The following is a 13,744-nucleotide window of genomic DNA, read 5'->3' as shown; positions in this document are numbered from 1 at the left end:
CATCTGCCTTCTGCAGGCAGGAGGCCTGGTTGCCTTGTTGCTTCTTGTTTATCTTCGGCATATCCTAATGATCTAAGCTCTCCAAGTTGAACGGTGGATCCAGTTCGCCCTCTGTGGCTCGAGCTCTTGTTTGCCTATGCTGCATGCGTACGAGGACCCGCAACCCCTTAAGGTAGGGGATTCTTGCGTGAAAGGACAATGAACTGATAAATGCTAAAATAAGAAAGATAACTAAAAGAGGACGATATATGTATACGTATAATATATATACATATGTCTTTACCTTCAAGGATGCGGTTTCGCGATCCTTGTCCTCTTTACTTTCTCGCACTTTCTTTTCTGTCTCCGCCGCGCTATATGTGCCCAGGTTTTCCATTCCTGTCTTTACATTTTATGTCTTTTAATTCAAGGACGCGGTTTCGCGATCCTTGTCCTCTTTACTTTCCCGTACTTTACTTTCCTGCTGCCCCGCGCTTTGCGCCCTGGCATTTACTTGTACATGTCTGTCTTTACTCCAGGACATCCTGGTCCAACTTTACGTTCTTGCACTTTACTTTCTTGCATTTACTTGTTGGCCCGCGCTTTATGCGCCATGGCCTTGCTTCTGCTTTACTTTTCGTGCTTTACCTTCCTGTGTTGTCGTGCTTGCTCTTGCCCTTACCTTTTGTATGTGTTCGGCTTTATCTTGTTACCGCACTTCATGCATATGCCTTGCTCATGCATGTATTCTATCTTCGTCGTATGCTTCTTCACTTGCTTACGCTTATCGATCTATCGAGGTGCAACCCCATGCCTCGTGAGTCGTCCTTTACACTTGCGTAGTCAGTATAGGATCTCCTACCTCACGAGTTGCTTACATAGTTGCCTGCTTGTGCGTTACGATGATCGAGGTATGATCTCATACCACGTGAGTAGCCCTAGCGTTCTACCCTCGCGGTGCAACTCCGCCCAACGAGTCTTGCCCCTCGTTTTGCCTTTGTATTAGTATGTGCATGAGTTTGCCTCTTGTCAGCTTGCACTCCCTGAGTGCAGCTTCGAATGTATAGTGTATATCGTTTCACTTGTCTTACAAGCCACGACACACACTTATGCACTTCGGTTCTCTAAAGACATCGTCTTAGGTGCAAACCTATTTTCAAGATGTATAGCTTGTAAAGCAGAGGTAGCGGCCGGACCTCCCAAATCGATGTATTTGGGATAAATGTGTACAACCTTAGTTTACCTATTCGATACGACTTAGATAACCTGGTTTAGGATCTTGTGCACGAGTAGGGCGGGGATCCTAGCGAGGTACTTGCGCCATCACTAGATCGGCGTTACATCACATCTGATGCGAGACCTAGTTTCTAGGCTTTCTGGCCAAACCCTGATGGTAGCGCCTTCCTTCCTTTGCGAAGGCATTGTTGGATCTCTTACGAGGGATCCATGTTCCTTCTCTTGTAGTTGTACATTTAGTTTCGTACGATATGATTGGACTACGAAGAGCAGAACGAGAGGTTTATAGTAACCTCTAAGTGTGTATTGACACATTAAGCTAATCCTGTTATATTGATTTCGCTTAATAGGCAGATTGTAACGCCCCAAAAATCCAAGACTTGTAACTTTTTAGAAAAGTTTAGAAAGCTTTGAAATCATACAATAATCAGAGTTTAAATAATACTTCAGCGGAAAATGATATTTTTAAAACCACAAGTCAATGGACCTTGAGCACATTACAGCGTAAACTTTCCTTTTGTCAAATCCCGCATAACCATTGAAATCAAATGGTTTCGAAATGGAGTTCCAATAATTGAGAATTCGTTTGTTGAAACCAAGAAGAAGCTTACTAAAACAGTTTTATTAACTCACGGTTTAATAAAAGAGAAATTTTGAAACACACTTTATACCAAATTTACCAACATGTCCTCAGGAGCGAAACGTCAGGGAAAGAGCTCTATCTTGATCTCATCACGCCATCGTACCATCGCAGACTGTATTACCTATCCATTATCTGCCCATAAAATGGGTCAGTTTCGCTAAAAAGTGGTAGGTGCATAGACATGACAATATTGAACATAATTAAGCAGAATAATTTAATGTCAAGTAGACAGGCAATTATATAGCAATTTAATTTCAACAGATTCACAGAGCAACTATCATGAACACAATGCTAAAATTTTTACAAACATTTTACTGGCACAAGTAGGCTAACTATTACAAGCAAAGCACTGCACAAGAAAGTTAACTAGCAAAATACAATGCTTCATCAACCACACACACAATTCCATAAGTATTGAACCTGTTGTACCCTATAACTTTCATATAGGCATAACTCAACAAATTGTGTGATCAGATTTAAATTATGTTTCGATATTAACTGGCCAGGCGGGTACACGCAAGGCACGAAACATAGAAACAATCGAGACCAGTCCAGGGGTTTATTATGCTATGTGTTTTAGATAACCCGAATGGCTGACTGAGTCCGCTCCTAAGGGGATGGCCAGTGACCAAGAGAGTAAATCCCCAAAGACATAGGTGGTCTGTGGATGCATCCAACTGTAAGCTACCATTTGTAGCTCATTTCCCCTAACTCCGATGACTGGGGAATCTGAGTCTTTTGCCCGTAACTGCCATTAAAGGACCTGTCCATCGGATTTTTGTACCATCCGTCCTCTCTCTTGACGAACCATGTCAAACGAGCACGACGGGAGTTTCTTAACCGCCGCCCCGTTCTACATGCTCTGGTCTTTCGACCCACTCGAGCATCTTGCCTGTGAAGGCGAAACCATCACCATTATGTGTGTTATACGCGTCATTGCACGTTCGAGGTAAACATGGACCCCTCATCCTACTCATCGTAATACACAACGTACATGTTCAAAAGTACAATCACGATGAGAGGGGAATGGATTTCTCATATGAAATCCCCAACACATCTGCTTTGTAAAAGTACACAGTACAATCATTCAATTTCATATTTGTCATGCTCTAGTCCTTTAGACCCTCACGAGCCTCTTGCCTGTTAGGCGATCATCAACATTACATGATTTCAATAAGGTGCCAAAACACGTTTCGAGGTTACCATATACCTCTCAACCGATCATCGTAACACCAACATGACGTACATGTCCAAAGGTACGGCCATACCTATTAAAAGATACAACTACGATAAACGGAGGAAACGGTTTCTCAAAAGAAACCCCAACATTTATCCTTTATAAAAGAAGTGATACAATTATTATTTTGTTTCATAAGATCAAGTCTTTTAATTTATATTAACACAATGGCATGTTGTACGATACGAGATTTGCCTCGAATCACTCTTTTGAAGTGACGATACACATTGCATGCAGGAGATCGTTGCGAGTCTAGCTTTCGTTCTCCAAAGACACGGCAATTTGAGAGACTTACTTGATATATATTGAAACTCCCAAAACCTTCGAGCTTGCTTTGCAAGGTTGCACCCTTGATAAGTTGTGACCCTTTTCAGGGTTTCTGAATCATATTAAAATATCACATTATAGTTGTAAAACATTTTATCCGAAAGTATTGTCTTGAAAAAACTTAGTCGCACTTTCGCAACCTGCAAGACTTTCAATTTTCGCCTTTGCAAAACGATGCATCTGAAAACTGGATTCGCATAAGGAATCTTTTTAAAAGGAACTGTTGTGCACAAGCGCAACTCGCATCCTTCAAAAATTAGCAAGGACAGGATATATAGAAGGCTGCATCGACTTGTATACCATAACTGCGAGCATGAGAACATTATAGTGTGATAGCAAAGTACTAAGTAATACTCGACATGCAAAATCGCACATTGAGCAAAAGAAGTATAAGCAAACCGCACGAGGTATAAATTTGTACATCGATTGAATACCTAAACCAGCAAGTAACTATGCAAACAGGGCATGAGGTACGAAACCATACATCAGTCACATATCTAAGCAAGCAAGTAAATGTGCAAATAAGGAACACGGTACGAATCTATATCTCAACCAATAAGCGTGCAAGCAAGTAAATACGCAAGGCAGATAAGTACAGGAAGGAAATAAAGTATGACTTAGGCATATCTAGCATGACTGTTTTAGTTATTTCAACTTAATTCAGTTCATATACTGCCCTTTTTGCGCAACTTTCCCCTACCTTGGGATGTCGTGCAGCTGCGTACGCCTACGTGTGAGGATAATACGAGGGTTGAGCCACGGAGCACGATCGGGACCTGTTGCGTAAATATGCAAGTGTTAAATATTCAATTTTGCTAATATAATTAATGGTGCGACGAGGACATGGGTAGGTTTAGGCAATAGGGACGAGCCACTGTCGAAAACAGCAAGGCGGCAGAGGCCCTCGGCTCGTTCCGACAGAACAATAAAATAGCAGGGGCTTCGGCCCCTGCCTGCCAAAAAGCGAATGGCAGGGGCCTTGGCCCCTGCCTGACAAGGAAGCGAAGGGCAGGGGCCTCTGCTCCTGCCAAACAAGGTCACGCATGGCAGGGGCATCGGCCCCTACCTGCCGAAACAGCCGACAGGGGCCTCGGCCCCTGCCTCACGAAGGTAACAAGTGGCAGGGACACTGGTCCCTGCGTGCCAGCTAAGAATGGCAGGGGCATCGGCCCCTACCTCGCAGAACAGAGAACGACAGGGGCCTCGGCCCCCTTGCCTGAAGAACAGGGAATGGCAGGGGCCTCGGCCCCTCCCTGAAGAACCAACAAATGGCAGGGGCCTCGACCCCTGCCTGACAAATTCACGGAGCCGCAGGGGGTGACAAGCCCCCTGCGTGCCGAGAATCAAGGGGCAGCAGGGGGATCTCCCCTGCCCTCCCAGAAGCCAAGAGGCGGCAGGGGGTGAGCCCCTGCCAGCCCAGCAAAACAAAGGGCGACAGAGGCATCGCCCCTGCCAGCCGAGATGGGAAGGTGGCAGGGGTATTACCCCTGCGTGCCAAAACTCCAGGGGCAGCAGGGGCGAGCCCCTGCCTGCCGGGAATCAGGAAACGGCAGGGGCATTGCCCCTGCCTACCGGAGATTGAGATGCGGCAGGGGGCTAACCCCTGCTAGAGAGAGAGAGAGCTCGAAACGGGGGTGACAGGGGGCAACCGACCTCCCGTCGGTTTCCCTATCACCCACAGGGGTGAGGAGGAGAAGACGGCGTACCTGGGAGGAGACCGACAGCGGCGGCGGTCGGTGGCGTGCGCAGGGAAGGAGTAGAGGCGGCGGTCGGGGTTGCCGGCGAGGCTTTCGCCTGCAGGGAACGAGAAGGGGGGCGGGGCATCGATCCTCCCCTCCCGCAACGCTCTTAAAGAGCTCGGGGAGGGGCGACAAAAGGGGAAACCCCGATGAGTTTCCCTTATCGGGTTGAAGGCGCGGTGGGGGGCGGCGCACAGCAAAACCCTTTCTCTTGTGTCGGGTTATTAAAACCCTAAAGAAAAGGGGCCCGGGTCGGGTCCGAACCCGACCCGGCCCGGGTCCAAAACAAGTTTTTTTTTTTTGCGAGTTTTACACAGATTGCTTGCGATTGTCTAAAGGACCCGAGCACGATCAGTTAGGACTGGAATGAGTTCACTGTAGGCTTTTGTAAAGTAGAAGCATTGGGATTTCCTGCGAGAGATCCATACCCCTCTCATCGTGGTTGTACTTTTGAACAGGTACGTTGTGTACTACGATGAGTAGGATGAGAGGTCTATGTCTGCCTCGAACATGCAATGGCATGTGTTTAAGATCACAAGAGTGATGTTTCTACCCTCACTGGGGATTGACCCCTTTCATCATGATTATACATTTGAATAGGTACGATGCGTACTGCGGTGAGTAGGATGAGAATTGTGTGGTTGTCTCAAACGCGCAATGGCGTGTATTACTCACCTAAATAATAATCATGCGCCTTCACAGGCAAGATGCTCGATTGGGTTGAAAGACCAGAGCATGAGAATGGGACGGCGGTTAAGAAACCCTCCGTCGTGCTCATTCAGGATGGTTCATCAAGAGAGAGGATGGATGGTACAAAACTCCGACAGACAGTCATTAATGGCAATCTAGGGCAAATATCTGACCTTCCCCAGTCATCGGAGGTTAGGGGAAATCCTTTGGGATACTTCTGCAGAAGTACGGATGCGCATCCATTGGGCCTTTGTTTGCCTTTGGAGATTTACTCTCTTGGTCACAGACCGTCCCCTTAGGAAGCGGACTCAGTCAGTCATTCGGGGTATAATAAAATACATAGCATAATGGACCCCCGAATCGATCTCGGTTGTTTCTACGTTTTGCCTTGTGCGTACCCACAACGGCCTGCTCAATAATGAGACAAGATATAACTTATGCACATGATCATGAGATATGTGTGTTGTAACGTGCATTGCTTGCTTGCTGGTTAGCTCGGTAGTTCGGTATGTTACTTGTTGAGCTATGTACGCCTGTCGAGGCGTTACCATTGGTTAAACTGCCTACGCAGTTCCTTGGTTAGTAATAACTAGCTTCTCATACTAGTTGATTGCTGATCCTGTGTAGCTTATGAATTGCTTGTGATGCAATAGCTTGTGCCTCACGATTAATGTAATCATTTGTCGATGAACTGAGTCATTCTATGGTACTTGTGTAAAACCCACGTTTTTCATAAAAAAAAAAATTTTATCGGACTCAGACTCGGGCCGGGTCTGGACCCGACCCGGGCCCGCCTGGATAGGGTTTTAAGATAACCCGACGCAGGAAGAGGATTTTAAATCCTCTTCCCGAGCGCCGCCCCCCCCCCCCCCACCGCGCCTTCGGCCCGATAGGGAAACCCATCGGGGTTTCCCCTTTTGTCGCCCCTCCCCGAGCTCTTTAAGAGCATTGCGGGAGGGGAGGAACGATGCCCCGCCCCCCTTCTCGTTCCCTGCAGGCGACAACCTCGCCGGCAACCCTGACCGACGCCTCCTCCTTCCCTGTGCACGCCGCCGACCGCCAGCCACCTCGCCTCCTCTTCTTCCAGGTATGCAACCTCCACCTTCTCCTCCTCCCCCTCCCATCTCTCTCCGTCACCTCGCCAGGACGCCGGCAGGCGGCGCACGGCCTCTGCCGCGCCCTCCCACCTCCCTCTTTGCCCATTGGAAACCCGACAGGGGGCCTACAGGGCCCCTGTCGTCCCCTTCTCTCTTGTGGGGGTTCGCCGGAGTGCCGGCAGGGGGCCAATGGCCCCTGTGGCACCTCCTCACCCCTGTGGGTGATAGGGAAACCGACGGGAGGTCGGTTGCCCCCTGTCACCCCCGTCCCGAGCTCTCTCTCTCTCTGGCAGGGGTTAGCCCCCTGCCTCCTCTCAATCTCCGGTGAGCAGGGGCAATGCCCCTGCCGTTTCCTGTTTTTTCGGCTGGCAGGGGCGATGCCCCTGTCGCCCTTTGTTTTGCTGGGCTGGCAGGGGCTCGCCCCTGCCGCCTCTTGGCTTCTGGGAGGGCAGGGGATATCCCCCCTACTGCCTCTTGTTTCTCGGCACGCAGGGGGCTTGTCACCCCTGCGGCTCCGTGGTTTTGTCAGGCAGGGGTCGAGGCCCCTGCCATTTGTTGGTTCTGCAGGCAGGGGCCGAGGCCCTTGCTGTCCCTTGATTCGTCAGGCAGGGGCTGGGGCCCCTGCCATTCCCTATTTTTGTCAGACAGGGGCCAAGGCCCCTGCCATATCATGTTCTTCAGGCAAGGGGGCCGAGGCCCCTGCCGTTCTCTGTTCTGCGGGGTAGGGGTCGATACCCCTGCCCTTTATTATTCTGTCTGGCAGGGGCCGAAACCCCTGCCATTCTGAGCTGGCACACAGGGACCAGTGTCCCTGCCACTTGTTACCTTCGTGAGGTAGGGGCCGAGGCCCCTGTCAGTTGTTTTGTCAGGTAGGGGCCGATGCCCCTGCCATGCGTGACCTTGTTTGGCAGGGGCAGAGGCCCCTGCCCTTCGCTTCCTCGTCAGGCAGGGGCCGAAGCCCCTGCTATTTTATTGTTCTGTCGGAAGGAGCTGAGGGCCCCTGCCGCCTTGCTGTTTTCGGTAGTGGCTCGTCCCTGTCGCCTAAAACTACCCATGTCCTCATCGCACCATTAATTAGATTATCTTAATTAAATCTTTCACACTCTTGCAGATTTACGCAACAAGTCTCGATCGTGCTCTGCGGCTCAACCCTCATATTATCCTCACGCGTAGGCGTACGCAGTTGCACGACATCCCAAGGTAGGGTAAAGTCGCACAAGGGGCAATAAGATCTAATTAAGTTGAAATAATTAAAATGTCTATGCTAGTTGTACTTAGATTTATACTGCTTTTGCGTGACTTATTATTCTTGTCTCCATGTTTATGAGTCGATGTACGGTTTTACTCTTCGAGTAGTAATTTGTGTATTTGCTTACGTGTTGAAGATGGTTTCGCACTTTTTGCAATACTTATGCCCTAAGTTGCTTGCATGTATACTTGCATGTACCTTTCTATGGGTGGATGTACAATTTCATTATTCGATTATTATTTTGCATAATGTTTATGAATTTGAGGTGTGGTTTCGTATTTCTTGAAATACATATGCCCTTGTTTGCTTGCATCCATTTTTGCCTGCACGTTTCCTTTTAGTGAGGTACGACCTTGTGTCTCGTGTATTACTTATGACCTTATGTGTTTGCCTGTCTAAGTGGTCAATGTATGGTGTTGGTACCTCATGTATTATTTATGTGCTTTTCCCTCGATGTGCGGCATCGCAAGTCGAGAGTTGTTTGTTGACATGTTATAACCTGCATATGCTCACACTCATGGTAAATATGTACTTACATAACTGTAGTCTTGTGCATATCTTGTTATCACCTGTTTTCAAAACACCAGAAGTTGCACTTGTGCACTATAGTTCTTTTAAAGAGGATTTCCTTCTGCAAACCCAGGGCTCTTCAAAATGCACAACTTTTGCAAAGTATGATTAAGTCTTGCAGGATTGCGAAGTCACATTTGGCCCCTCCCAAGTCCACACACTTGGGAGAAATGTTTTATAACCTTGACTCAAGTTGCGGCTCATTTTGAATAACCCCGATCAGGGGCATGAGCATATGAATGAGTGGGGTTCTGTTGAAGGACCCATTCTTTATGTATCAATCTAGTGTAACATGTCGATACTAAGATAAATTTTGGATGTAAGATTGATAGTGTTGTGTCTTGTGTGAATGACTTAATGTGGCATTATGGCTTTTAAGGATGAATCGTGCCAAATGAGCACTCCTATATTCTTTGAATTGTTATGATGTTGTGTGTTGGGTATTCCTTTTGAGAAGCCCACAGACCTCCCTGGTTCAGTATGGCGTACTTTTAGACATGCACAACATGTTAAGTACTTTGTTGATCGGACGAGAGATCCGAGATGACCTTGCATCATGAAATATGAAAAATGTTGTTGAAGTGAATTCAAGATTTATCTTGCCAGGTTGTGTTGTATTAATTCTTTTGCAGATAACATCTGTTGGGGGTTCTTTTGTGGAACCATATCCCTTTCATCGTAGTCATACTTATGACATGTACGACCGTACTTTTTGGACAAGTACGTCTTCTTACGTTGCGATGATTGGATGAGTAGGTTGTGGCAACCTCGATGAGCGTAAATAACAAAATGTTGTGATCACCTAAATAAGTGATGTTTTCGCCTTCACCGGCAAGATACTCGAGTGGGTCGAAAGACCAGAGTATATAGAATGAGTCTTCAGTTAACTACCCCTGATGTACTCATTCGAATCGCTGACTCCTGTCAGGAGAGGACAGGAAGGTACAAAACTTCGATGGACAGGCCATTAATGGCAGTTACGAGCAAAAGACTCAGCTTCCCCAGTCATCGGAGTTAGGGGAATGGGACTACCATAATTATCATAGGTGGTAGCTCTCCATGTTTGGGATGCATCCATTGTTTATGCTGCTTTGGGGATTTCTCTCTTGGTCACCGATCGTCCCCTTAAGTGCGGACTCAGTCAGCTATCCGGGTTATCATAAAATACATAGCATAATAAACCCCCGGATCAGTATAGGCTGTTTCTAGAGTCGTGCCTTGTGCGTACCCGCTTGGCCAGTTAATATCGAAACATAATTTAAATCCGATCACACAATGTGTTCAGTTATGCACGTATGAAAGTTATAGGGTACAACAGGTTCAATACTTATGGAATTGTGTGTGTGGTTGATGAAGCATTGTATTTTGCTAGTTAACTTTCTTGTGCAGTGCTTTGCTTGTAATAGTTAGCTTACTTGTGCCAGTAAAATGCTTGTAATAATTTTAACATTGTGTTCATGATAGTTGCTCTGTGAATCTGTTGAAATTAAATTGCTATATAATTGTTTGTCTACTTGACATATTAAATTATTCTGCTTAATTATGTTCAATATTGTCATGTCTGTGCACCTACCAGTTTTTAGTGAAACTGACCCATTTTATGGGCAGGTTTTGGATAGGCAATACAGTCTGCGATGGCACGATGGCGTGATGAGAGCAAGTAGAGCTTTTTCCCTGACGTTTTGCTCCTGAGGACATGTTGGTAAATTTGGTATGAAGGGTATTCCAAAATTTCTCTTTTTATTAAACCTTGAGTTACTAAAGCTGTTTTAGTAAACTTCTTTTCGGTTTCAACAAACAAATTCTCCATCATTGAAATTGCATTTCAAAACCATTTGATTTCAATAGTTGTGCCGGATTTGACAAAGGAAAGTTTACATTGTAATGCGCTCAAGGTCCATTGACTTGTGGTTTTAAAAATATTATTTTCCGCTGAAGTATTATTTAAACTCTGATAATTGTATGATTTCAAAGCTTTCTAAACTATTCTAAAAGTTACAAGTCCTGGATTTTTGGGGCGTTACAACTTGTATATGTATTATGAGTGTTGTTATGAATACTTGTCTTATGCAATTGCTTTGCTTGACTGGTGAATAGAGTTAGTTACTCTTAACCTATTGTATCTGTGGGATTGCTATAGTTGTTTGTTTAGCACCATAAACCTTCTTGCTCTTGTACGTAGCTGTTTGCCTTACTAGAGCTTTGCTTACTCCACAACACTTTTGGTTAGATCTGCTAGTCTTGCTTGTTCTGGCTTGAGCTAGCGTTTATCTTGCTTATTGCAGCCTTTGTTCTTTCTTGTCCTTTGCACCCCTACTAGTCTGTTGTGAGACTGACCCATTTTCATGGGCAGGTGGTGAACAGGTTGAGACAGTTTGCGATGGCACGATGATGCGATGCATTCAAGGCAATGCCCTTTCCTGACGTTGCGCTCTTGGGACTCTTTTGATAGATGTGGTACAAGGTTTCTTTGAAAGCATCTCTTTTGATTAAAACTCTGCATTTCTAAAACTGTATTACCAAAACGTGGTTCTTTTTTTTATTTCAATAAAATATCTACTTGAATTGCAAATCAGTTTATAGGGGACGTCTGCATTTGGTTGTAATGCGCCCAAGGTCTAGGGACTTGCTGTTTTGAACCTGATCTTCCGCTAAACTTCTGTTTTAAACTCTAATAAATGATTGATTTCGAAGCTTTCAACCTTTTTCATAAAAGGTTTCAAGTCCACGATTTTGGGGCATTACACAGGCCATGTCACATGGACACCACTTACCATGTGTTTCCTTCGAAGTGGCATGACACTCGGTGTATGTTTGGTTGTGTTTTTGAAAAGTGAAAATACTGTGCAAAAGATATCCACTTTTAGATTTCACGAGACCTCATTAAAAAGTGAATCTCACACAAATGAGATTTACTTTCTAAATCTCACTTTTGGGTTCTGTTCTAACTCACTTTTTATGAGGTTTGCTTTTTAGGTTCTGTGCCAAAAAAGTTTTATGTTTAATTGTTTTGGGGTACTGTTTAAATGCGATTCACTTTTTTAAGTGTATTAAGAAGCGAATCTCATGTGACCGAACCAAATGTACCCTTAGATTTACTAAAACTGCTCATCAATAGAGTCAAACTACTACCAAATACAATTAAATTATGTTCAATTTTATCTATTTCCTTTGATGATCTTGATTACTTATTTTTGTATTTTACTTGCATTCTTTTCCTTTCAAAATTTATCAGTTATATTCCTATATGGTAAATGGATCTGCTGATGGGACACACATCGGGTTTATAGGCATCTATCAGGCAATTGATTGTTGTTATTTTCGAAATATGCTATCTTATCAGATTTTCTCAGGCACCCACAGTTATATTAAATTTCAATTTCAATGTAGTTTTATTATTTGTGTTTTCTATTGCAGCAATCTAGAATTGTTGATAAAGCGATGATATTCATGTTCTATTGCTTTAAGTGTGTATGGCTGTGTCCTGTGTCCCATTCTTGCATCAGTATGTGTGACATGGAACACATGTTACTTTATGTGTGTGTGGATGGATTTATTATAATTTATTTCACATCTTGCAATTCAATAGTGAAGTCTTTTCCTTATGGTTGTACTTTGGTGTGATCCACACAATCGAACAATACAATAGTGAAGTCTTCAATTGGGAAGTGTATCAGGTCAATGTTAAATATAAACCCTAATACTTTGGCCAATCTTGCAGTTGTTTTCAAAATACATAATTGTTTATACAACATTTTCTTGAAGCATTTACACAATTCATGGATGGCTCATAAATATTACATACAACCAATATTCTAGTTCAAGAGAATAACTGAGAAAGTGGGGAATTTACAGATGCCCTTGGTGAGCCAGCATGACGCCAAGGCAAAATACATGGAATAGAATGATTGAACCCAGTTTTGACACGTTAAAATTGTTTTCCCTTTGGGGCTCTGCTAAGTCTCTTCTACTATATTTTTCCGAGAAGAAAATGTCAACGGAAACAGTAGCAAGAGCGTAAAAGTTCAAGATCAAAAGCTGCTTCTAGTTCATGTAAAATCTCTGCCATTGATGGCCTAAGGTAAGGATCATCTTCTACACACCTTAAGGCAACAGAAGCAACCAGTTCCATGCTTCTTGCATTGTACCCATGCTTTAGACTTTCATCCACAATCATGAACCAGCCAGCTTCAAAGTTACATTTGACCTGCATTTTAAATGATCACAAAAACAAATCATAAATTAGCGCACATTCACATGTGCAGTTTGCATGCCTGCGTGGTATGTATGCAAGTCTACATGAGCATGCATGTTTAATCCATTGATAGATGATGAAGGAAGCTACAACATATCAAGCAGGATAAGAGTTTCAATTGAGTTTTGAAGGTACCCATTCAACCAAATCAAAGGAGCATGGATCACAGGGACAGCGCTGCTTCAAAAAAGTTGTCCCACAGATCAACTCCATTAAGACAACCCCAAAGTTGAAGACATCATTATCATCAATTAAATGATCCCTGCACACATCAAAATAGTAAGAAATATATGCATACTATATAGAGCAGTAGAAAGATAAATCTAGTCAAAAGTTTACTGTGATCTCAAGAGTGAATCAGTTTCTGCATAAACAGCCTCTATATTCGCCGCTTGTTTATGCATAGTGACAAACCCACGTAGCTTTATGTTCATGTTCTGGTCCATAAGCACGTTCTTGCTCTTCATATTGCCATGCGTTGTTTCAGGACTGACACTATGTAGAAAGTTCAATTCTAACATGTTCCAAAGACATTTTGTATGTTAGTATAAGTGATAGTTTTAACATGTAGAAATAAACAATATACAATGAGTTCATATTGAAAAGTCTTGACTAAGAAACAAATTAAAAATAAATTAGACCTAATGCAAGGTCCATGTAGAAGAGGAAACATATACATAAACAGTTGAAATAAATAGAAAAAAACTTACAAAAAACATTAA

The 13,744-nt window shown here is 44.2% G+C and overlaps 1 protein-coding gene across 1 annotated transcript; it reads right to left on the bottom strand.

Moving 5' to 3' along the window:
- Window positions 1-12,761: 12,761 nt before the first annotated feature.
- LOC149822315 (putative LRR receptor-like serine/threonine-protein kinase At5g48740) lies at window positions 12,762-13,489 on the bottom strand. The gene is made up of 3 exons (XM_089980255.1): window positions 13,362-13,489; window positions 13,158-13,284; window positions 12,762-12,974 (listed from the first exon to the last, which is right to left on the bottom strand). Exons 1-3 carry the CDS (start codon window positions 13,487-13,489, stop codon window positions 12,762-12,764), a joined length of 468 nt encoding a protein of 155 aa, XP_089836381.1.
- Window positions 13,490-13,744: the final 255 nt, after the last annotated feature.

Source organism: Nuphar pumila, chromosome 11, assembly GCF_984573655.1.
Source record: "Nuphar pumila chromosome 11, dmNupPumi1.hap1.1, whole genome shotgun sequence".
NCBI classification, from domain to species: domain Eukaryota; kingdom Viridiplantae; phylum Streptophyta; class Magnoliopsida; order Nymphaeales; family Nymphaeaceae; genus Nuphar; species Nuphar pumila.
The sequence above is the reverse complement of the archived record's forward strand: the minus strand, read 5'-3'. Positions and strand labels throughout refer to the sequence as shown.

What these genes read in the sequence shown, in the direction of transcription:
- LOC149822315 (XM_089980255.1), bottom strand. Translation starts at nt 13,489, where the DNA reads ATGAAGAGCAAGAACGTGCTTATGGACCAGAACATGAACATAAAGCTA. An exon ending in GATTCACTCTTGAGATCACA is followed by an intron (nt 13,285 to 13,361) that starts GTAAACTTTTGA and finishes TGATGTGTGCAG; the next exon opens with GGATCATTTAATTGATGATA. An exon ending in CCTTTGATTTGGTTGAATGG is followed by an intron (nt 12,975 to 13,157) that starts GTACCTTCAAAA and finishes TTTAAAATGCAG; the next exon opens with GTCAAATGTAACTTTGAAGC.